This window comes from Phaseolus vulgaris, chromosome 3 (genome assembly GCF_051622355.1).
Source record: "Phaseolus vulgaris cultivar YP4 chromosome 3, ASM5162235v1, whole genome shotgun sequence".
In the NCBI taxonomy this organism is placed as follows: Eukaryota; Viridiplantae; Streptophyta; class Magnoliopsida; order Fabales; family Fabaceae; genus Phaseolus; species Phaseolus vulgaris.
Genome location: NC_143500.1, coordinates 4,210,494 through 4,233,321, shown reverse-complemented (window position 1 = coordinate 4,233,321; position 22,828 = coordinate 4,210,494). Strand labels below are relative to the sequence as shown.

The following is a 22,828-nucleotide window of genomic DNA, read 5'->3' as shown; positions in this document are numbered from 1 at the left end:
GGGTGCAAACCTGATCTTAGAAGCGTTTTTATGAAATTGAGTAGGTTCAAAGTCCACTTTTTAATATGGTATCAGAGTTATTTAAAGTCTATCTTAACTTTGTTGTATTTATCATGTCATCTGCTATCAGACCGTTATTGAACAATCTTTAACATATATTTCCACACACGCACGAGTTGGTAACCTTGACGTGAAGGGATGTGTTGGAGATTGCAGATCAAATAGAAATTAGGGTATTATCTTCTATCAAGCATAATACCAGTTTCTGAATTCTGTAAGCTTAGAAAAGACCCTATGTAGTGCTTAATAAACAAGTTCTAAGCATAAAAAAAACAAGAAAATTTGTTTGTACAAGGAATTCACACCATGAAGTATGATCAAACAAAACAGTCCTCTCACGTTCTTCTATCTCAATAACAAAACTTGGTGCCTAGCCATTTGTAAACACACACAACTTACATCAGCAACAGTTTCACAGTCTGGTTCTTACCCTATTTGTTCAAAAACTGATGCAACCCTTATTAAGTTGAAAGGTTTTATGGTACATTATTGTGATGCTTTACATGATTGAGCATGCATTGGGGTTTTCATCACTGAAGAGAGAGGTGAGTTTCTCATCCAGTGAGTTTGGAGCAGGTAGTGCTTGGACAGAGTTTTTCACATAACCTGATGGAGCCTTCTTGTCATATGCCTGTGCCACATAAGGATAAGCCACCAAGTTGTAGGGAATGTAAGGCCAAAAATCTGCTCTTTTTCCTGTGCTCTGAACCTTCTTTAAGACCCTGTTTCTGTCCACATAACCTGTTACTGTTACCTTGCTTTGCTTTCTGTTCACCTCTACTTGCTTCACACCTGCATTGTTCAAAACTTTTTCACTTCAACCCTCTACTCATGTGTTGCATATAAAGGAGAAAAAAGTTATCTTTTCACCATTACATCATAAGAAAACAAAAGGGTAAGGTCAACAATGATTCTTTTTAACTAATTATGAGAACAATTTATAAATATATATTGAAAAAACAATCTGAAAAAAAGTGAAAGGCTCTTTTAGTTATCTAATATAGTATATGATCAAATGTAAAATGATCCAAAAAGAAAAACAAATTGTGAAATTTTAGACAAGAATGGTGGCAAGTAAAAAAGTACAGGCTTGTACTTGATCATCACAACAACTCCACAGCAGGGTAACCACTGTTAGGTTTACCAACAGCTTGCATTTACTATTCCACCTTGAGGCCATGAATTGTTGAGAAACAAGAAAAGAATGAAAAAACCAAAAAAAGTTTGGTTTTGATGTTCTTTCTTATGAGAGCTTGTACTTTTTCACTAAAGAAACAGAATCATTATTAAAGGACCTTCTTCAATTTCAAAAAAGCTTTTGGAACTGTATTAAATGACTCCATTATATCTGACAAAGTCACCCTATCAGGAGATGAAAGCATAATGAAACAAAGAGAAGAGAGGTGAAAAGAAAGTGCCATGTTAGAACTTTTGCAAATTTATGAAGAAAAACATGTCAGATGAAACAGAATTCAAGTTGTAAAAGAAAAAGAGAATAAATTAGTTGGTCTAGTTTTCCATTTCTTGCTATAAAAGTGACCAAATCGTGATGTGTGAATAAAATGGACACAGATGTTCACCTTTCATGTGGACGACAGAATTTCTAACTCTTCTTTCACAGCCATCACAGTCCATTTTCACTTTGATTTCTACAGTCTGGAAGAGAAAGGAGAAGCATGAAAATCAGAATTTTCTTTAACACTAGACACACCATGATATATAATATAACACAATAAAAATCTGGTGCAAACCTGCATTGGTTTGCGTTTCTTTCCAGTGGTAGGTGCCACTGAGAAAAAATCTGAAATATAGTCAAAAACTCCCATGGCTTTGGTTTCTCTCAACAAAGAAGCAAAAATAGTCCTTATAGAGAGAGGTTGAAGGAGGAACAAGGGATTCTATGTTCTTGTCTAGGACCAGATTTTGAGGTACCAGTTTATAGGTCTATAAAGAAGTGGTTCCCTTATATAGAGAACAAAGGTGTGTGTGCACAAATATGCTGAAATTTAATGCATAAAATAATGCATACATAAGACTAATGTTGTCCCACAAACACAGTACAAATCAGGATTCTCTGTATTCCAATTTCAGTTTCACAGTAATTTGGCAGCATTAGGCCATTTGAGTTAATGATCATATTTTAATATTTGAACAAGTTTGTCACATACTTTACCATGGTTTCACACCCCTAACTTGTAATTTCATCTACCAAAAAACATGCAGAGAAGGATCCATGATAATGGGATTAGCTGTTTCTTTTGCACTAAGAAATGGAAACTGTTGTCTGGTTTCTGATCTGCATAACTTTGGTTTCTTTTATCATTATTATTATTATTATTCTTATGACTATGTCCTACATCATCATGTTCTGCACATCTCTGTCACAGGGATCAGATTTCAAACCGCGGTTTCTCTTAGATTATCACATATGTAGCAGTTTCATGATTATCAAAAACTTGAAAATGTTTCTAAAGAGCAGTGTATAATTAATTTTTCTCTTACCATAGGTAGTTTCATGATAATTATGGAAGACTTAAAAGTTGTTTTCTTAAACCTTTTTCCAATAATAAATAAATAAAATTAATTTTAATTAAGAAGAATAATTAAATAATATTTATTTACTTATTTTTGAATCAGATAATCTCATAGAGATAGTTTTCATTTTATTTCTTTTTAATCGAATAATCTTTATTTTTTCATATATTTTCTTCCTTTTTTTAACTAAACATACCATAAAATACCAAATTAATCAGCAACAAGAAAAGACTGATCAAATGAACTTATATTCTGTTCTGATAAAAATTGTCACCCCTAGCATTCATTTCGTATATTATAGTAAATAGGGAAAGTTATAAATTAAAAAGGTTAACTAAACAAATCGATTTAATTATTTAATATGTACCAAAATTAAGTTCAATACCTTATATATATATATATATGATTATGAAATTTTAGATTCATAATTAAATAACATGGAAAAAATAATGTATTAAATATGATACTAAATTCAGATCAAGATTATAATTCTCTAAATTTTATTACTGAAGATTAATTATATTTTTAATTAGGATTAATTGGAAAAATTGAATGTACTTTATTCACTCCTCATGTATTTTCATTTGTTATACCTCCAATTCATAAAAAAAAAATATAAAAGAGATTAAATATATTTTTATTTTATATATTATAGTAAAATTGTTTTTTATTTTTAATCTAAATTTTTTTAAAAAAATATTTATAGTAAAAAAATCATTGGAAAGAATCTTTACTTCTTTTTATATAACAAATAAATTTGATTATTATGTAAACAAAAATATAAACTCATTCCAATAGTTTGGTAATAATCAGGAAGTTAACATTTAAATAAAAATATTGGAACGAAAAATATATTTTAAAAATTGTATGAATTATCATTATTTTATCCCATTGAAGCAAAAAAAAGCTAGATCCAGCTTCATTGTCCTCTCTGGTATGGTTGATTTTACAGTGTTCTTACGCGTATCGTTAGTTGTGATCATGCAACATTTTATATTCAATATTTATTGTAATGATTATAAAACCAAACCATGAAACCAAGGTTGTTAACAATGGACCTCGTATTGAATGTTAGTATAAGGTTGTGAGAGTTGGGCAGTGATGGGTTGCAACTCAGCCATCACGTCAACTTCTAAATTATGATTGCCTACACTCACTCCTATACAACTAGCTAATAGGGACCTCAATAATTCAACAATTCAAATTTAGGGTCTCCCACTTTTTTATTTATTGCTTCTATATCATAATTCTATATTGCTAAAATAGATATACATCTAAATCATTGTAAATTTAAATTTTTAATTCACTTAAATAAATAGACTTTTATAAAATCTATAAAAAAAATTTGTAAAAAATAACTTTTCGCACCACTTCTTATGATGAATCTTAAATCTAAATTTTAAACTATTGTATTACATGAAGTTATACTTTTTTTTATAAAGGAGGATAGAAAAAAAAGTTTTTTTTCTGTGATTTTCTTTAAATATTATTAAAGATAAAGAAAATAAATATATGATTAATTTTTCTGGTGTAAAGTATACATATAGAGTTGTTTATTTATTGGAAATAATAATAGAATAATATAATATAATACACTACAATAAAATATGAAATAGAAATCAATTTTTAGAGACCAAAATAATTAGTTGCAATAATAACTAAATTAGAGACCATTTTAGAAACTAAAACAAAAATTGATTTCTAAATTAGTTTCTATTATTTTTTATTATTGTTAAATAGTTTCTAAATTGGTCTCTAATTAACAACCAAGGTTTTAGAGACTAAATTTAGAAACTAAATAATTGGTAGATAAAACATTGGTTGTTAATTAGATACCAATTTAGAAACTATTTAACAATAATAGAAAATAATAGAAACTAATTTAGAAACCAATTTTTGTTTTAGTTTCTAAAATGGTCCCTAATTTAGTTACTATTGCAACTAATTATTTTGGTTTCTAAAAATTGGTTTCTATTTCATCATTTTCTTGTAGTGATAATAAAAATTATGGGTTAAGCATGTTTCGTTCAATTTTTTTTTAAACTGATATATATAAATAATATATATACCAAGTTTATTACAAATATAATAAATTCTAAGTATTTTTTAAAGATTTAGGAAAAATATATATTAATTGATTATTTGAATTAACAAATACATTGATGTCTCCTTATACAATCTTTTGATGATAATCAATGTCAATATGTTTGATTAATTCATGAAAAATGATATTTGAACTAATATAAGAAGAGGTATGATTATCACACATGATTGTCATTTAAGTGACCTCTACATATTACAATTATTCAAGTAATTGTTCAAGGCAAATAAGTTCATAAATAACCGATGTCATAACTCTTCAATATTAGAGCTTGTCAGAACATTATGTTTCTTTATATATTATCTTTTCACAACTTAGTTAGTAATGTTTGAGAATGTGATTGTGTACATACACTTCATTACATAATATCCATACTCATGCTTCATCAATTAATGTAAAACTATAAATCTAATACAAATAATTAAATTTTTTATATTATAATCAAATAGTAGGAAAATAAATAATTTACATTAATGCAACTAATTGTTGATTTTTCCTAACTAGAGGTGGGCCTCCACATTCTTAAATGAGTTTCCGTAATTTTATAAAAAAAATATTCATTAAATTATATTATTCATTAAAGTTATTATGTTTAAATTATATAAGATAGGAAATATTATAGAATAAAAAAAAATTATATAAGATAGGAAATATTATAGAATAAAAAAAAATTAAATGTAGTACTAGTTTAATAGTTGAAGTATTAGTTTTCTTATACAGTATCACAAGAGAATCATAAGAAAATGATAAAAAAAAATATAAAGAATAATAAATATGACTCTAAATAATATACATTATCAAAGAAATAACCATAACCATACAATATTCATCAAACATAATATTGTTCCATAATGATTGTTCAATCTCACCATTAACAAATTTCAATTTGTTCTTCAAAAGCAAAACACATTATATATCTTAAAGAATGATAATTTTCTAGGATTAATTGTGGTATGACCAGAATGATCCCATATTCTTGTTAGGATTAAAGTAAAATGAGCTAAATAATTTTAATACCATAAAACGAAAAATAGGGGAGAACACAAAAAGGTGGAGGAGGAAAAAAACCATATAATAAAAAAAAATCATATTATTTCATGTAAAAACTATATACATTCACACAAAAGAGAGATAAGCCCCTATAAACTCAACAGGAAAAAAAACTAAAATAAAAAACATGTAAAGAAAAAAATTTAACATAATTAATTAAATATAAAAAATTAAACATAAATAGTATGATCAAGATTTTGGTACTTTTTTTAAAAAAAATTATATAGGTAGAAATAATAATAAATGAAAAAAATACTTATTATAAAATTAAAATTAAGGATATTTTTCAAAAAACCGAAGGCAATACATTCACTCTAACTTGTTTAGTCAACTTTTGAAATATAGGTTTGTTTGACAAAACTTTAGTTGGTAAGATAATTCCGATTAATAAGTTTTAAGTGGATAAGCTAACTTATTAAACTAGAAGTGTTTACTTGGTAAATGTAAAATGAGACAAAATGAAATAACTACATGAGTTTTATTATATAAATGAAATATGTATTTCTAAAAAAATATTATCATGTAATTATAATTATAATTTTTTTCAAATAATTAAATTTTTATTAAACTTTTGGTACTTATATATTTATTTATTTGAATAAGTCATTTTATTTAAATGAGTTTAATGTAATAAGTATTAATTTTTTATTTATTTTACAGAAATTTAAAGTTTTTAATTTCTAAATTTAAACTACTGTTATATATTGATTTTTTTTACAATGTGTGTACCATGTATAAAAAAAATTAGAAAAGCCCAATAAATACTAAAATTAGAATGAGTACAATAATTAATTATGTTTATAAGATTAAAATAAGTAATAATATATACAATAAAATTAAAGATAATAAAAAAATTAAATAAACTACAAACTAGTTAAACTAACTTATAATTTATAAGCTAAAAACTCATAAAAAGAATTACTATAAATACTTATAAAACATTTTTATCTTAATCAAACTAACTTATAAATTAATCAAATAAATGAATAAATAACTTATTTATCTTATCAAATACCGACAAAGTCTCTACTGTTCACAGATACTTTCTACTGGCCCAATTATTTTAAGTATTTTGATACATTATGTGTTTTCATGCACACTTTATTGTGGTGCACGTGTCACAGCACATACAAATCTCGTAAAACCCTTTAAAAATTAAACAATTTTTATTCTAGCATTAATAAACAAAATTTTAAAATGTCTCAAAATCAAGTGTTAAAATTTGTTATCAAATATCAGTACTAATATGAATGATATATTAACAATGAATCAAAATCTTTTAATTTTGAAAACCTGAAAAATTAAACATGTAATTTAAAACATTATAAGAAATTTTGTGATGAATGAACCTAGAAATTATTAAATTGAATAAAATAAATAAATAGAAGAGGAAAGTATTGTATGATGATAAGCTATGAGTTTCGACACTTTTTTTAAATAGCGTATGTGTCGGACACACGTATCAGTGTCGACACCACTCATAGGACACTTATCGAATAAAGTGTTTAATTTAAAAAATATTTGTTGGATTTTTGAAAATTCTAACACAGTTCTAACACAATTTTAAAATTATAAATATAATAATTTTCTAAAAACTATAAATTTTTATTATGATTATAAAAATAATAAACAAATTCTTTTAAACCAGTCATGAAAAATATTTTCCTGCTATCAAAAGAATCTGAAACATACTTTACACATCAATATTTATTTTCAATTTATATAATTTAAAATTATATAATATATAGATCCGTATTTTCGTATTTTATATTTTAAAAATTATTCATATATCTATATTTATATCCGTGTCGTATCAATGTCTTGATGATAATAACATAAAATGTTTTCAACATTAGGATTAAGAGTGCAATTAAAGCTTAAACATGGAAGAAAAGGTTGAATAGTGAAGAAGGTGAAGAAGGAAAGAGAAATGAAGGAAGCAAAGAACCCTGATCTCCTCCTCCATTTTTGACCCCAACATCACATCAAATCAAACCCGAGAAAAAACCCTAGTTCTCACCCCTCTTTTCACACACAGAGATCGTGTGACAGAGAGAACATAGCACTTTCAATTTTCCCTTTTTCATGCACATTGATTAAGATGCTCAAGATCCTCACTGACCCATTAACCCCAGCAATCTCAAACCCCAGAAGTTAGCCACACCCACTTCTCAAAATCCTTCCTTTCTCAACTCACCATATGCTCCAACACCACACACCTCCCATTTTCACAACTACCATTGATTACTATTAATGGGTGTTGAGAAGAAATGGCTCTTCACCCTCTTCACTGCAGCATTCCTCTCCCTCACCATTTTCATGTTCTCTTCCTTCTCTTGCTTCACCTCCTCTATGCCCTTTCCCTCCATTGTCCACCATGGTCCTCACCACCCTCCTGCTTTTGCCTACTTCATATCCGGTGGCAACAGGGACGGTGACCGGATCTTCCGTTTGCTGCTGGCAGTCTACCACCCCAGGAACCGCTACCTGCTCCACCTTGGAATGGATGCCAGAGATGAGGAGAGGCAGAAGCTGGGCGCCGCTGCTATGTCGGTGCCGGCGATTCGCGCCTTCCGGAACGTGGATGTGGTGGGGAAGGCTGACTATGTGACCTACATGGGGTCATCCAATGTGGCGGCCACTCTCAGGGCTGCTTCTGTGATGATGAAACTTGATGGGGGTTGGGACTGGTTTGTGACTTTGAGTGCGCGGGATTATCCACTTGTCACCCAGGATGGTAATGCCAATATGGTAATTTCTGTTTTGGATCATGGGTTTGTTTGCACTGTGGAATTGCTTGTCTTTGGGACTGAACTGTTATGATTGTTCTTGTCTGTTAGTGGTCTGATGATGTTGATCATTGGAGAGTTTGTGTGAAATGTTTGCTGGTTTTCATTTGTTTCGTTTTGGTCTTATTTTTTTACTCGATCAAAAGACATGATTTCTAGGTGGTTGGTTGTACTTAATAAAATAATGTGTTGTTCTATAACCTGCATGAGTTGAGAGAACCCCAAGAAAGGGGAAAGAAGTTTGGAGAGGAGTGTGGAGGTAGATGTAGTAGTAGGCATGTGTTCAAGGCTGGATTGGGGATTTGGGGTTCAGGGGTGTTTGGAGTGGTGGATATGGAATGAGCCTTTTGTTAGAGATCTGTTACTGTAACGTATGTTGAGGTTGCTAGACATTTGTAAAAAACACTTCCCTCCGATCACCAAATGAACTCAGCTGACCTATTTAACTAAGCTGAAGTTTTTGGTGTGGTTTGATTCGGTTCAGCTGTAATGTCAAACACTTTTTATTCAGACACAGGAATGGAGTGTTTGACATGCGGTTCAAGTGTTAGTGTTCATGCTAAAGACCTGCCACAGGAATGTAAGGAGCAATCTTAGAAAACCTAGCAACAACACAACCATGAGCAAATAAAGCATTTTACCAGTATGTGGAAGTAAAAAACTAAACACGTTTTCAAACCTCCTCAAGGCTATAAGGAATTGAAGGAGTAGTATACAGTCCAATATGAGGAATTGAAGGGACTACAGTCCAATGTTCATGGTGAACAATGCTACCTTCAAAACTTACCAGTGGTCATTAATCCACTCTTTTTCTCGTTCTCTCCATAGAATCTGTTGCAAACATATTGCTATTATTGTTCTTCATTTAGCTACGAGATTTGAGCCATCACCGACTCATCTTGGTGTTTCTTGCCGCCGTTCAATCACTGCAAGCATTTTTAATGGGTTCCTGGATTTTATATTGACATTCCTCTTATTTATCTCTGAAGCTAGCATCTCTCTTTCCAGGTGGTTATTGATACCTTCTGTACTGATGAAAGCCATCTGGATATTTGCTTCTGCACTGGTAATACCCTTGATTTGTAATCTTTTGCCGTATACACCAACAATCTCAACTGATCCGTCCGTACCTTTGAAATTCAGTAGCTGAATCTTTTTGGCAGACAAACTGACTTAAGTCAGTGTCTAAGTATACACATCACTCTTGTGTTTCCTGTAGGGAAGTGTGGACCTCTTTCTCCTCCCTCTGAATAATTTTAGCATTCACCAGTTTCTTTGTATCCAAATAATTGTATGCCTTTTCTTCTCCATTTCACGGAGCATCCTTTGCAACCATCACAATCTTCAGCCATAATCCTCAACAATACATAACAGAATACCAACCTCAGCCCACTCACTCTTATGCTTACCACTGTTGCCTTCCCAAATTTTCTCTCCTCTAAATGTGTTGGGTCCTGCAGGATTTTTTTCCTCACTTTACCATCCACTCTGCTAATTTGGGCTCGTCATTCCTATTAATTAGGGATCTAACATAATATTGGCACAGAAGATTTTGATAAATGCTGATGTCCTACTATTGAGGTCAGTGAACTCTTGCACCCCTGCCCTGCCCCCACATCAAGGGCTGGGCAATCTCAAAGCTTCTTTAGGTTAGACTTCAGGTTATGATTACCCGTTCTTGAACTCCTGTTATTATTCTGATAGATTGAAATCGTTCATAGGTATTTTGAGAATAATACGATGTGAATATTTTTGGCATTGGGATAGTCATTCCACCTATTTCGTCAAGATAAGGAAGACAATGTCTATCATAACTAGTACCCGCCAAGAAAAAATGCTTGTTTGGCAAGTGCTGCACTCTATTCTTTACTGGTTATACTTTTTATCTGGCCTGGCATAACCCTGTTTATAAACAAACTTTGATGTACAGCAGATGTAAAAACGTGTATTGGTTTTGTTTGTATGTTATTGTTCCAAATCAAGAACATTTACTGTCATTATTTTATTTTATCTTACAGGTGAATAAATGCTGTATATGACTGTAATGTTCTTAACTTTATTCACTGAATACTGCTATGCTATGCTTCCTTTTAAGGACAACCCAGTGTTGATATTCTCAGTTATCAATATATCTTTCTCTCTGCAGAATTTCCAACTTTCTAATCCATACTCTTTTGTCTGTATCAGATCTGTCTCACGTTTTCTCTTCTGTTCAGAGAGACATCAACTTCATTGATCACACGAGTGACCTTGGATGGAAAGAGTAATGAAAACTACTGATAATTTTAGCCTTTTCATTGTGATACCGTGGTACTTCTACATTTTTGGCTCTGGATCATACATTTATGTATTTTTTGACCCATGCAGAAAAGACAGATTCCAACCTATTGTAGTTGACCCAGGACTATATTTAGCTAGGAGAAGTCAAATTTTTCATGCTACACAGAAGCGGGATACACCTGATGCATTCAACCTTTTCACAGGCAAATCTATTCTTTCGTGCACTGTCTAAGCAACTTAATCATCTATGAGTTTGACAAATGAATGTTGCATGCTTTCCTTTCCTAGCAGGTTCCCCATGGGTCATCTTGAGCCGACCCTTCTTGGAGTTTTGCATCTTTGGCTGGGATAATTTACCTCGAACACTATTGATGTATTTTACAAACGTCAAGTTATCCCAAGAAGGTTATTTTCACTCAGTCATTTGCAATGCACCGGAATTCAAGAACACAACAGTAAATGCTGACTTACGATATATGATCTGGGACAATCCTCCAAAGATGGAGCCGCTCTTCCTTAATGCATCTGTTTATGAACAGATGGCAGAAAGTGGTGCTGCTTTTGCTAGGCAGTTTGAAGTAGGTGACCCAGTTTTGGACATGATTGATAGAAAGATACTTAAGCGCGGGCATAATCAAGCTGTGCCAGGGGCATGGTGCTCAGGCCGGAGGAGCTGGTGGGTGGATCCATGCTCACAATGGGGTGAGGATGTCAATATCCTGAAGCCAGGTCCTCAGGCTAAGAAGCTCGAGGATTCTGTTTCGAGCCTTCTTGATGACTGGAGCTCACATACGAATCAGTGTCTTACTGCCAGTGAAGAGACACAAGACTAGAAATATCTATGGAAAGGCGTGCATTGTTGTTGTGCACCTCAATTCATTGACCAGTTGAAGCTGCTATTAATTTGGGGCACATTCTTTGGTCACCAATGTAGTTCAATTTTTGGGGAGGGGATTGATGAGACTCTCGTGGCAGTTATTGGGAGTCTAGTACAGAGTTGGAGCAGGGAAAGAGAGTATGTTAGAGATTTGGGGGCTTGATATTTCCAGTGGATCCTCTGATATCTTTAACTCCATTTGATTGATAATGTGAGCTTGTAGCCCCTGCTTCCAATATTATCTTGTTGTATGTACTGTATGTTTCTTTCACCCTCTTAGGGATTTTAGACTCTTAGAACAGAAAGTTCATTCTTTATAAGGTGTGACTGTCATTTTCCAAGCCCTCACCCTTTTCCCTTGCACCACTTGATATTTTGGATACATTTGTTTTGGACCACGGATAATATGATAGAAATACTTTTATGAATATGGAGAGAAACACGGATTCTGCAAAGAACACTACCTCAAAATATTGGAAGTCCTGTAAATATGTATTGAACTGTTGCTATTATGTTGAATCTTCTTTTCTAGCTGTTGATCAAATTTCAAAATGTGACAATTTTATTCCATGTTCTTTGATTCTGAATGCAGTTGTGTTGCTAAATTTTAGTTTTGATACCAGATGTTAGGGAATGTCTATTACTCCACCCAAATCCAGTTAAATAAGTTGCATAGTTTTGATACCAGATGTTAAGACGTGCGTATATTTACATGATCAATTTGGTCTTCTCATTGCCTCTTTGATCAATTCTAAATCTAGTCTTAACAGTAAAGAAATTTCATTTCCATCTATGCAGAGCCCAATCTCGCCACTTTGTGATCACTCTTTAAATAAACTACATTGTCTGAAACCAGTTGGACACTAATCATAACTACAAACAACAAAGTGGCATTGCCTCTTACACAGATGTAACTTTTGTAAATATTAATAAAAGTACTCAATTCATGAAGCTCCATTTCATAAAAAGATCAAATGCACCAGTTTTTTTCTTTCTTCAAATGAATTCCCCCAAAACTCCGTCTATTTTGCAAGAAAGCAGACAAAAGAACGCGCGTCCCCTTTTTGTCTTTGCTCTTTATACCATTTAGTTAGTTTCTGAATCTACATCATTATGTGATCACATCACCTTATGATAATTCTTTAACAAAACCAATCATAGTTATAAACCAGAAAATTGCATTTGGCTCTTATTCAGATATAAAACTTCCCAGAGATTAACAACAGTACGTTCTTTATGGTAACAAGCATAGTGAACATGCACATTAATTCACTGATATTGCAACCGAAGCACATCCAATTCAATTCATGTATAAGTTCCATTTCATGCAGCGCCAGTGCACTTTTTCCAAATAAACTCACCGTGTGATGTGAATCATGGTTCATACTTGTGGAAGTGAGGAATGAAGTGAGAAGGAAACCGAATAGGTGAACGTGTGTTGGCAATGGTGTATGCGTGAAGAGGAAATTGTGAGGTTAACCTTCCAATAGTTTACTAGGCCTTTTAGGCTGGCAAACAAGAGGAGATTTGAGAGATGATGATTTCTGAATTCAGAAAACTTCATTCACAATTATGTTAAATCTGAGTACAAAAATGTGTATGCAAGCTATTTATATAAGATAAGGGATAGCTTGCTCCTTAAGCTATTCTACCCCTTATGTAATGTTTATACATTTGTATTTGCATAGAATATAATGGAACACATAAGCAGACTTCTATTACAATGATATTCTACTTTATTTATACAGATAGTGCTTGAGTCCTTTATTTAGTGTGTATGGTGACTTTGGATGGTACTCCATCGGGCTCCCCTTCAAAAGGATCTGTTCTCATATCCGATGGAACAAGGCCACCGTGCATGAAAGGGATGGCGCTATGGGTTCATGAATCCACCTGAAAAGAAAAATACAAAGAATGAGACTACAACAACAAAAGAAGAAACAGTGCATATAGGATGTACGGGAAAAAAGGTAAGAAGAAGAAAAAATTGGACAAGTATAAGAATAGAAACCAGTACCTGGAAATGCAGTTGAATGAAGTAAACAGAAATCCAAACAGTATGGGGTTGAGTGGGTAAAGACAGCTTATGAACCAGCCGCGTACTATAACAATTATAGCAGGAAGAGGTTGTGGAGGATTATTTGGCTGGTGAAGGAGCAAGGCTCTCTTCTGTGGGCAGTTGGAAGAGTAGTGCCCCTTTTCAAGACACGTAAAACATTGGATGTGTCTTTGGAAGAAGAAGGGAAGACAGATTTGTTAGGAGGTTTAAGGAGATCATTGTCTTTTGGGAAGATGACGAGTCGAACCAACAACATCTTTGGGTAAGGACGTAGGTAAATGAGATGTGTTGGAGATCCCACATCGACTAGAGATTAGAGTCTTTCATTGTATATAAGTGGGTGCAAACCTCAACCCTATGAACCAGTTTTATGGGGTTGAGTTAGACTTAAAATCCACTTCGTAATAGGAGAAGAAGACTTTCGAAAAGAAAGCTTACGATGAAGATTATGATAACCTTCTTTGCTTTTCCTTCTCTTTCATATCGATGATAATGACAGCATGAGCACCAGAGACTTCCAAACACTCAAAATCTTAAAAATCTCCTAAACCCCAAACAAACAATAAAACAAAATTCATTCAAATAAATCTAACAGAAAAACCCTAAATTACATAGATGAAAGAGCGAGACAGATGATTAACAGACTTACCAAAACAGTGTGCTTGAACCGAAAACAATATGTGAGGCTGAGTAAGAGTAACAGTGAGGTAAAATGGAGATTTCTTATTCTCTTGTGTGTATTTACATCACTCCATGTATAGAAAATATATAGTGTATGAAGACTTTATTTCTATATCCATGTATAGAAAATATATTCTATGATTATCCAATTATTTGCATATAATTACGTATAATAACGTACCATAATTACGTATAATTTGATAATAATTATTTCCTTACTAGTGAGGGTGACGTTGTTGATGAAGATAGTGGTGGTGATGGTGAGGGAGTGGTTGGGGAGGAAGGTAGGAATGGTGACACCAAAGGGGAGGGAGGAGTTAGTAGCAGAGGAGGGAGAGGGAGAGGTGGTGGGGAAGGCATTCGAAGGCAGCGTTGGTGGGAGCGAAGATGGTGAGAGAGTGGTGGTCTTGGGGGATTGGGCGACTAGTTCGAGGTGGAGGGCCATCCATTGGAAGTCGGAGGAGAAGAAGAGCTCGACTGCGTCGCAGAGGGTGGCGAAGGAGAGAAAGAGGATAAGAAGGAGAGAGAGAGAGAGTGAGGAGGAGGAAGGTGGTGGTAGAACTCATTGCTTCTTACTCAAGAAGGGTTAGTTTTATTTTTGGTAGGAAATGTCATTAGAGATGTAAGAGATTGAGTTTTGGTTGGGACCTTTTTTCATCAAGTCAATTTCTTCTTACACCTTATAATTTCAATTTGTAACTCATTCTAGTGGTGAAATGATAATTTTTTTTTTTATAAACTTCATGTTAAACATATTTGATATTACGTGAAAAAATATTATTAAAAATATAAAAAAAAAACTTTGGACCCATTCCTCCGCTATTTCTTATTTTTCTTCAGTTTTACATTTTTTTTCATTTTGATTTGATTTGATTATATTGGTACCTTCTGAACTTGTAAATGAATGGATTTGAAGTATATAAAGAATGGTGTATGCCTTTTTAAGTGCATCCCTAACAAATACTTTTCCAATATATAGACTTTCGAAGGCACACCAAGACTTAGAATTTGGAATAAGACTTCATATTCTTCTTCCACGTCCACCCAAAAAACACAACTCTTTAAACTTAATATATTAAATTATATTAATACAAGTCACATTCCAATAAAATTATTAAATAAAAATTAATTAGACTAAAATAATTAGTTAATATTTGATTAAATTAGAGATAATTTCATAAATTAAAAAAATAATTTTTATTATTAATAAAAAAATTTAAAATAGTTTTTAAATTGGACTACTAAGATTTTAGTTACTTATTACTTTATATTTTAAATTAATTTTTATTAGTCTTTTAAAGATTAATTTAAAATAAAAAATATTAATCACTAAAACTTAGGTAGCTAATTTCAATACAAATTTAGAAATTATTTTATAAATTTTATTAATAATAGAAACCACTTTAAATATAAATAATTTTTAAATTAATATATAATTTACTTAATATAATGATTAATTATTTTTATATTTAAATTTAATTATTATTTAATGATTTTCTTCTAGTGTCATGGTAAGTTATACCAGTATAAACATTGTTATTAATGAATGCTATGAGTGTTGTTTTGTGTTTTTCTTTCTCACCTCATTCTTCAACTTGTTGGCTCAACTAGATCATTCATTTTTCAACAATGAATAATTCAAAGGAGAATACTTGAGTAGAAATTATTAAACTCAAATTCAAATAAGAAATAATTCTATTAAATTAATTTTACTTCTTCTTTATATTTGTTAAAATACTTCAAAAAAAAGTATTTCTTATTTTTTTATATTTTTTCAATACAGTAATTTTAATATGTAAATATTTTATTTTACATTAACATCACATTAATTATCTCTTACACAGAAACAATAATATTTTTTTGGTGAAATTGGTTCCTAAGTAAAATAGTTATACATGATAATTGAAAGGTACATCTATTATTTTTTTTATTATCTTTTACTAAGATATATAAGATAACTATCACATTAAAAATATTGTAATTTTAAAATATAATTAAATATAAACATAATATATAATGAAGAAATATCCATTATATATTATTCAAATAAGTTATAATTTAATGTTAGTTTTTATTTTAATAATTATGTTTTTTTAATTTTTTAGCTAATATATATAGAATGTTGAGATAACATATTGTTTTTTAAAAAAAAAGTAATTTTTTAAATAAAGATTGAAAATGATAGTAATTAAATGCTGTATCAAGATTCTTTTATGTGAAAAAAAGTCACACTTGATTATAATTTCTGAAAAAGAAAATGTTTATAGTCAATTAAAATAATACTCTTTATTATTATTATTATATTGTTGAATTATGATTATCATTTTATTCATTTTTATATATTGACGTGAAAATATATATATATATATACTTTTGACTTGGAAAATTGGAAAACAATGAAAAGGATTCAATTTTGTAATGAAGGGTAAAAACAAACAAAAAAATTGTCCGATTCAACGACACGAGTCTTTAAATATAATAAAATTATTTACTCAAATTCAAAGCATCTTTGCAAAACTAATAGTTCTTCATTGACTTGTAATCAATCATTTAACTAACCAATGATTAGGGATATTTATTAGTACTAAGTAAAATATTAACATGAGATTTTCAAATCACAAATAGGGTTTATTTTAAATCAACAACCTTCTATAAATTATTCCTATTATTCTCAACAAACAAAATTATTTATTTTCCTGTTAATTAATTAAGAGTGACATTTTGTCACATTACAAAGTCAAGTCATCCTTTTAAATTTTATTCATTTCTAACAAATGACAAGTCACCAACCTTACACTCATCCTTTGTTTGGATGAAAGATACAACCTTAGAAAAACCTCCATATTTGATAAGAAAATGAAAGGAAATTTGGTTTAAATAATAAAATATTCTAGATAACCTTATTTTATGTATATTCTTTTTATTAAATATATGTATATCATTATATGTACAATTTTTCATTTAATTTTTGTTTTCTATAAATTAAAGTAAAAAGACTATAAAGTCATCTTGACAAACTAGCTATCCTATGAGGTATCTTTCTAGAAAACTTGCACAATATATATATATATATATATATATATATATATATTATATACAAAAATAAATAAAAATTGGGTGTTCAATGTTTTTATTTATTTTGTTCTCGAGTAAAAAAAATTATTAGGAAGATAGGAAGGAAAATTTAAATTTAACTCAATTCGTGTCTAACAATATATAATGAATGGTTTGATAATGATTCGATAGTGGGTAATCTAATAAGGACAACAAACTCTCGCTGTAATAGACTCTAGATAGCTACTCTTATATTATATATTATAAATGATTTGATAATAGATGATCTGGTAAACTTAATAAACTTTAATTTATCTCTAGTCAACATGGAATCTTTTTCTAGTAATAACAATCACAATTTGCACATGTATTTATCATATTTTTGTTATACAAAACAACCGGGTTAACTTTTATTAGTTTTCTTTATCTCTTTTACTTTCACAACATAATCTAGTTCAATCCTTTTTTCACTTAATTTCAAGACTTTCGCAATGGATTCTAGAATATTAGAGAAAGATGGATTAATAAAATAACAATATATACTCTTATTTCCAATTTGAATTCATGAAAATGTTATTATTATTTTTCTCTCTTATTAAAAATGGTAATAATTATTTATTGATCTATTTTAACTTTGACGAAGTTGTTAGGAAATGAATGATTGAGTGTTTTTTTTTTCATCTGATAACAGATGATTGTTGTTATTTAAGGTGTCGGTCTAGTTGAGATATAAGTTGCATAATGATCCTAACATAAAATCTTTTTATAAAGAAAAAATTGAGTATTCAGTGGATATTGCAGAAGAAAATGAATTGTGAAAGTATAATGGAAGATAGAACACTTTGAACAATGAGAATCACAAGTTTATTAGATTCGAAGAGAATTCCCTGATGATGAACATTTTCACGAACACACAACGAAACCAAACTTTATTACATGCTGTTGAAATGAAAAAATGATAAGAAAAAGATGAATAAATTACTTTGAACATTCACTCCGGCACTTCTTCCTCAGATACATGTACCAAATTCCGACCAATAAAATAACTCCGACCACCCCAACGGAAACTCCGATGACGATGCCAAAGGTGGCTGTGGACGATGAAGATGAATCGAAATCATCATGGGACGATGAGGAAAACGACGTCGTCGGTGGCGGAAATGTTGGAAAATCTGGTGTCCATAACCAAGGAGGAGGAGGGTCCGAAGGAGTGGATGGAGGTGGAAGATAAGACATTTTTTCAGTGACGTTTCGTTCAATATTCTGATGAAAGTTTTGGGAAGTTTCTTTGAATATTCTGAAGATGAGAAAGGTGTGAGTGATTATTGTGATGAAAGTTTTGGGAAGTTTCTTTGAATATCAGAAGCAGAGACACACTCTGTTTCTCTCTCTGTTTTTGTCTCTGCTTTTTTTAGTATTAAGAGTTTAGGAGAGGAAATAGTTTTATAGGGAAATTGGAAGTATGATGATTATTGCATGCAACTATTGTATTGTTCATTGGTCCACTTTAATAGTACAAGTTGAGGGTTGGTGTGTGACCCAAACCAACTCAACTTTTCAAGGACTCATCTTCCAAGCAACTCTATAGTTTTGTTTTAAGTCAATTTAATTTCAATCTCACTAAACTAAAGAATAATGTAATTTCACCTTATTTTTTTATTAACATGATATTTTCAATACACTTCTTCATCATTATTCTTTATGTAGTATAATATTTAGCTCATTTGAGATGTAAATGTGATTGATCTTCAATATATATTAAGAAATTAGTTTATAAATTTTATTAATAATAAAAATTATTTTAATTATCAATAATTTATTTAGTCTTTTAAAATAATATCTAATTTAGTTAATATTATAACTTATTTTTTACTTCTACAATACGTGGTAAACAGACCTTCAGTGTGGACTAAAATGTTAAAATATCTTATGACACGTCATCGGTAAAAATTCGTTTGTTATATACAAAAACACTGATAATTGTTATTTCAATAGTTTTCTTACTACAAATACTCCTTAAATTTGGATTAGAAACAAAAATCAATTTTAATAATTCATTCTAATAGTTTTCTTATTCCAATAGTTTTCTTACTACAAGTATTATTAAAATTTAAAGTCTATCCTATCGAGTGTTTGTGTTGGACCTATTGTGTCACTCGCTATCGGGTCGCTATCAAACCACCCGTAATATATAGTCTCACGCACGAGTTGACAGTCTCAACGTGAGAGAGGTGTGTTGGAGATCCCACATCAACTAGAGATGAGAGTCTTTCATAGTATATAAATGAGTGCAAACTTCACCCCATGAGTCGATTTTATGGGATTGAATTAGGCTTAAAATCCACCTCGTAATAGAAACAAAAATCAATTTCAAAATTATAATAAAAAATGAAAAATATATTTAACCAAGTAAATTATTGTGGATTGCTATCATATTAATCACACTCCCATCATTACTTTGTGAGAAATATTTAATTTGTTCTTAAACTACTTACTAAAAGTTACAAAGTGATTAGTGTACTCAAGGACTGAGGCAAACAAAAGAAAGCAAAAACATTATATACAGATCCAGATCCAGAAAAGTTGATGGTTGAAATCATGTTTTTTTGGAAAAAGAAAAAGAAAGTAATTGATGGTTTAGGGTTACATGATAGAACATGCATCTGGGTTTTCATCATCAAAGAGTCTCATGAGCTTCATCTCTGGGGACTTAGGGTCACCTGCTGCATCAGGGGTATTTCTGACAAAACCAGAGGGTGCCTTAATGTCATATGCCCCTTTAACATAAGGAAATGCCACTAAATTGTAGGGCACAAATGGCCAATTGTCAGCATTCTTTCCTGTGCCTCTCACTGCTTTCAAAACCTCCTCTGAATCCACATAACCTGTCACTGTTACCCTCTGCATCTTCTGGTTCACATCAAATGATTCCACTCCTGAAACAACTCATTTTTTACTTCAATTTCCATAACCTCAAATTCAGATAATGATCCATGGGAAGTTGCATGGAAAAAAACCAATACATTGTTTTGACTTTTGAATACATACAAAAATACAGAAAAAAAATGATCTTAAGCAACTAACTACCCCTCTAATAATTAGTATAGGATACTTTCATGACGAAGCAGGTTTTGACCTTAATATTAATTACTACCGTATTTAACGTTCTTGCATGTGATTGGCATGTGATTCTCATGTGATTAGGTTATCACTATACAAAAATTATTAAATAATAATTAAACTTAAAAATAAATAACTATTATATTAATTAAATTAGATATTATTTTATAAATTAAAACATTATTTATATATAAAATTATTTTTATTTTATTAAATTTTTATAAAATAGTTTTTAAATTGGTATCAAACTATTAACTTCCAGGTTTGATAATTAATTTAAATATAATTCAGAAATTATTTTATAAATTTGTATTAATAATATAAACTACTTTAAATACTAATAAATTTTTTATTTATAAAATATTTTTTAATTTAATTAAATAACAACTAATTATTTTGGTGTTTAAAATTGATTTTTATTTAATAATTTGTTTTAATGATAACTTATTATGTTATATTAATGTATTTGACTTCACATCATCTATACATAGAGAATAGTTAAGCTTCATTTAATTATAGGAACAATTAAAGTTCAAATAGACAAAAATTCGAGTTTAATTGAATTGGAAGAAGAGAAAAAAAAAATACCAAAACATTGATTGCTTAATGGTTGACTATTACTATATTCTTTATTCAAGAGAAAAAAAAATCATGAATCTATTATTCTGTTATCTTGGTGTAATTAATATGCACTTTGGACTACTCATGAATACAATAAGAAAGTGTATTTATATACATTCTTTTCTATACACAAAATAAAGAAAAAGACAAGTGAAGAGAGAAGTGTATGATAAATTGATTAGTTTGATGATGAAGAAGAAAAAAATATTAAAGAAAATGTTGTAAAAGATTATACAATATATTCATAACATCTCTTATATAAGATTATCTAACAAAGTTCTGAAGTTGTCTGAAAAGATACTTGATTAAGTTAACTTGTTGAATTCATTAAGTGATGAACAGACAAAGTTCCTTAAAATACCAGAAAAAGAAACATAGATGGCAGTGAAAGTGGTAACACAGACAATAGAATGAATAGAGAGATAAATGAAGAGAGGTTTATGTTAACCTTTCAAATCCTCCACTGCATGTTTAACCTTTCTAACACAGCCTTCACAGTCCATTTTCACCCTCACATTAACTGTCTACATAAGCAAAATTAAGTTCTTCATTAGAGATTAGAGAGAAGAAAAACACAAAAACAAAAAAGGGTTAGTTTTTTTTATCATTAATAAATAATATATATATATATAAACTATTTCAGGAATGATCCAATCTATATACAAAAGAACGAGAACAACCTAACAACACAAACTTGACAACTAGACGAACTCTGTGAAAAACAACTATCATCAACTAATTAAAGCGAAGAAAGACATATGTAAAATGATTAATTAACATGTATAGTTATAGATTGAGGCACACAAATAGCAAGATATGTTAAATGAAAGAAGTTAAAAACCTTCTTGGGCACACGTTTCTCCTTTGGTTTGACACAAGCAGAGACAACTTCTCGAACATTGTGCAGAAACCCCATTTGTGGAAGGTTGCAAAATAAGCCAAGAAAAATATATGTTCCTTGAAAAGGGAAGAACTTAGATATGTTTATGTTCTTGAAGATGTGCTTGTTTATGATTTAGTCTAACACCATGAGACATATATATACATATATAGCAGTTTCTTCGATCCATCGTGTGATTTTTTTATCTTGAAAAATTGTTAGTAATTTATTGTTACTTGCATATCAATCTATTGATATGAACTAGGCTCTCATCATCAGCTTGTTAATTACTGGGAAACATCTTATCATTTATTATTTCAAAAGGGTTGACTTGACTTTATGCTTATGTAGTTGTACTTGGTCCTCATCATAGATATTTTCGCCATAGATATTAGTTTTTCTTAAATCATCTAACAACTTTGCATGCATATTATTGGATTATTTCTAATACTTGTTCAACACAACCTACAAGATAAGTTTTAATATGCACAGCTTGTGTACAATTTTATGTACGCAAGGTTAATCTTCTTTGTCACTCACTTTAGTGTCTTGCTATATAAATTAGACAATCTGATATAGGCATGTTTGATTATCTTTCAAGAATTGAACATTAAGTTTAATTCAATTTTTAAAATTGATTTATAAAATAAAATTTACAATCACATATATTATGAATTGATTTTATCTTTAATATTATATGATATTTGTAATATTTAAAATT

The 22,828-nt window shown here is 30.2% G+C and overlaps 3 protein-coding genes and 1 long non-coding RNA gene across 8 annotated transcripts; 1 reads left to right on the top strand and 3 right to left on the bottom strand.

Annotated features, from left to right (window-relative positions):
- Positions 1 to 285: 285 nt before the first annotated feature.
- LOC137806199 (heavy metal-associated isoprenylated plant protein 22) lies at positions 286 to 2,036 on the bottom strand. The gene is made up of 3 exons (XM_068606186.2): positions 1,812 to 2,036; positions 1,641 to 1,716; positions 286 to 852 (listed from the first exon to the last, which is right to left on the bottom strand). The coding sequence occupies exons 1-3, from the start codon at positions 1,884 to 1,886 to the stop codon at positions 560 to 562; spliced, it is 444 nt and encodes a 147-aa protein (XP_068462287.1). The 5' UTR covers positions 1,887 to 2,036; the 3' UTR covers positions 286 to 559.
- A 5,542-nt stretch (positions 2,037 to 7,578) lies between these two features.
- Positions 7,579 to 12,236, top strand: LOC137806198 (beta-glucuronosyltransferase GlcAT14A). The gene is made up of 4 exons (XM_068606185.2): positions 7,579 to 8,483; positions 10,723 to 10,798; positions 10,903 to 11,018; positions 11,107 to 12,236. Exons 1-4 carry the CDS (start codon positions 8,000 to 8,002, stop codon positions 11,646 to 11,648), a joined length of 1,218 nt encoding a protein of 405 aa, XP_068462286.1. The 5' UTR covers positions 7,579 to 7,999; the 3' UTR covers positions 11,649 to 12,236.
- A 1,003-nt stretch (positions 12,237 to 13,239) lies between these two features.
- Positions 13,240 to 15,029, bottom strand: LOC137806197 (uncharacterized). Of its 5 annotated transcripts, none has more exons than XR_016519472.1 (4): positions 14,401 to 15,029; positions 14,190 to 14,295; positions 13,710 to 14,106; positions 13,241 to 13,585 (listed from the first exon to the last, which is right to left on the bottom strand). It is a non-coding gene; the product is annotated as an uncharacterized LOC137806197 (long non-coding RNA). The 5 variants fall into 5 exon arrangements; XR_016519473.1 differs by having other exon boundaries at positions 14,652 to 15,029; XR_016519470.1 differs by having other exon boundaries at positions 13,240 to 13,585; positions 13,710 to 14,295.
- A 4,855-nt stretch (positions 15,030 to 19,884) lies between these two features.
- LOC137805749 (heavy metal-associated isoprenylated plant protein 22) lies at positions 19,885 to 22,249 on the bottom strand. Its single transcript, XM_068605675.2, has 3 exons — positions 22,069 to 22,249; positions 21,676 to 21,751; positions 19,885 to 20,422 (listed from the first exon to the last, which is right to left on the bottom strand). The coding sequence occupies exons 1-3, from the start codon at positions 22,141 to 22,143 to the stop codon at positions 20,130 to 20,132; spliced, it is 444 nt and encodes a 147-aa protein (XP_068461776.1). The 5' UTR covers positions 22,144 to 22,249; the 3' UTR covers positions 19,885 to 20,129.
- Between the last annotated feature and the right edge of the window lie 579 nt (positions 22,250 to 22,828).

Bases quoted from the DNA above. Each gene is read 5' to 3' on its own strand.
- LOC137806199 (XM_068606186.2), bottom strand. From the start codon at position 1,886: ATGGGAGTTTTTGACTATATTTCAGATTTTTTCTCAGTGGCACCTACC. The intron at 1,717-1,811 runs GTTTGCACCAGA...TTTCTCTTCCAG, and splicing joins AGAAACGCAAACCAATGCAG to ACTGTAGAAATCAAAGTGAA. The intron at 853-1,640 runs GTGAACATCTGT...TGAACAATGCAG, and splicing joins TTCTGTCGTCCACATGAAAG to GTGTGAAGCAAGTAGAGGTG.
- LOC137806198 (XM_068606185.2), top strand. From the start codon at position 8,000: ATGGGTGTTGAGAAGAAATGGCTCTTCACCCTCTTCACTGCAGCATTC. The intron at 10,799-10,902 runs GTAATGAAAACT...TGACCCATGCAG, and splicing joins AGTGACCTTGGATGGAAAGA to AAAAGACAGATTCCAACCTA. The intron at 11,019-11,106 runs GCAAATCTATTC...CTTTCCTAGCAG, and splicing joins TGCATTCAACCTTTTCACAG to GTTCCCCATGGGTCATCTTG.
- LOC137805749 (XM_068605675.2), bottom strand. From the start codon at position 22,143: ATGGGGTTTCTGCACAATGTTCGAGAAGTTGTCTCTGCTTGTGTCAAA. The intron at 21,752-22,068 runs GTTTTTAACTTC...TTGCTTATGTAG, and splicing joins AGAAACGTGTGCCCAAGAAG to ACAGTTAATGTGAGGGTGAA. The intron at 20,423-21,675 runs GTTAACATAAAC...GAGTTGTTTCAG, and splicing joins TGCAGTGGAGGATTTGAAAG to GAGTGGAATCATTTGATGTG.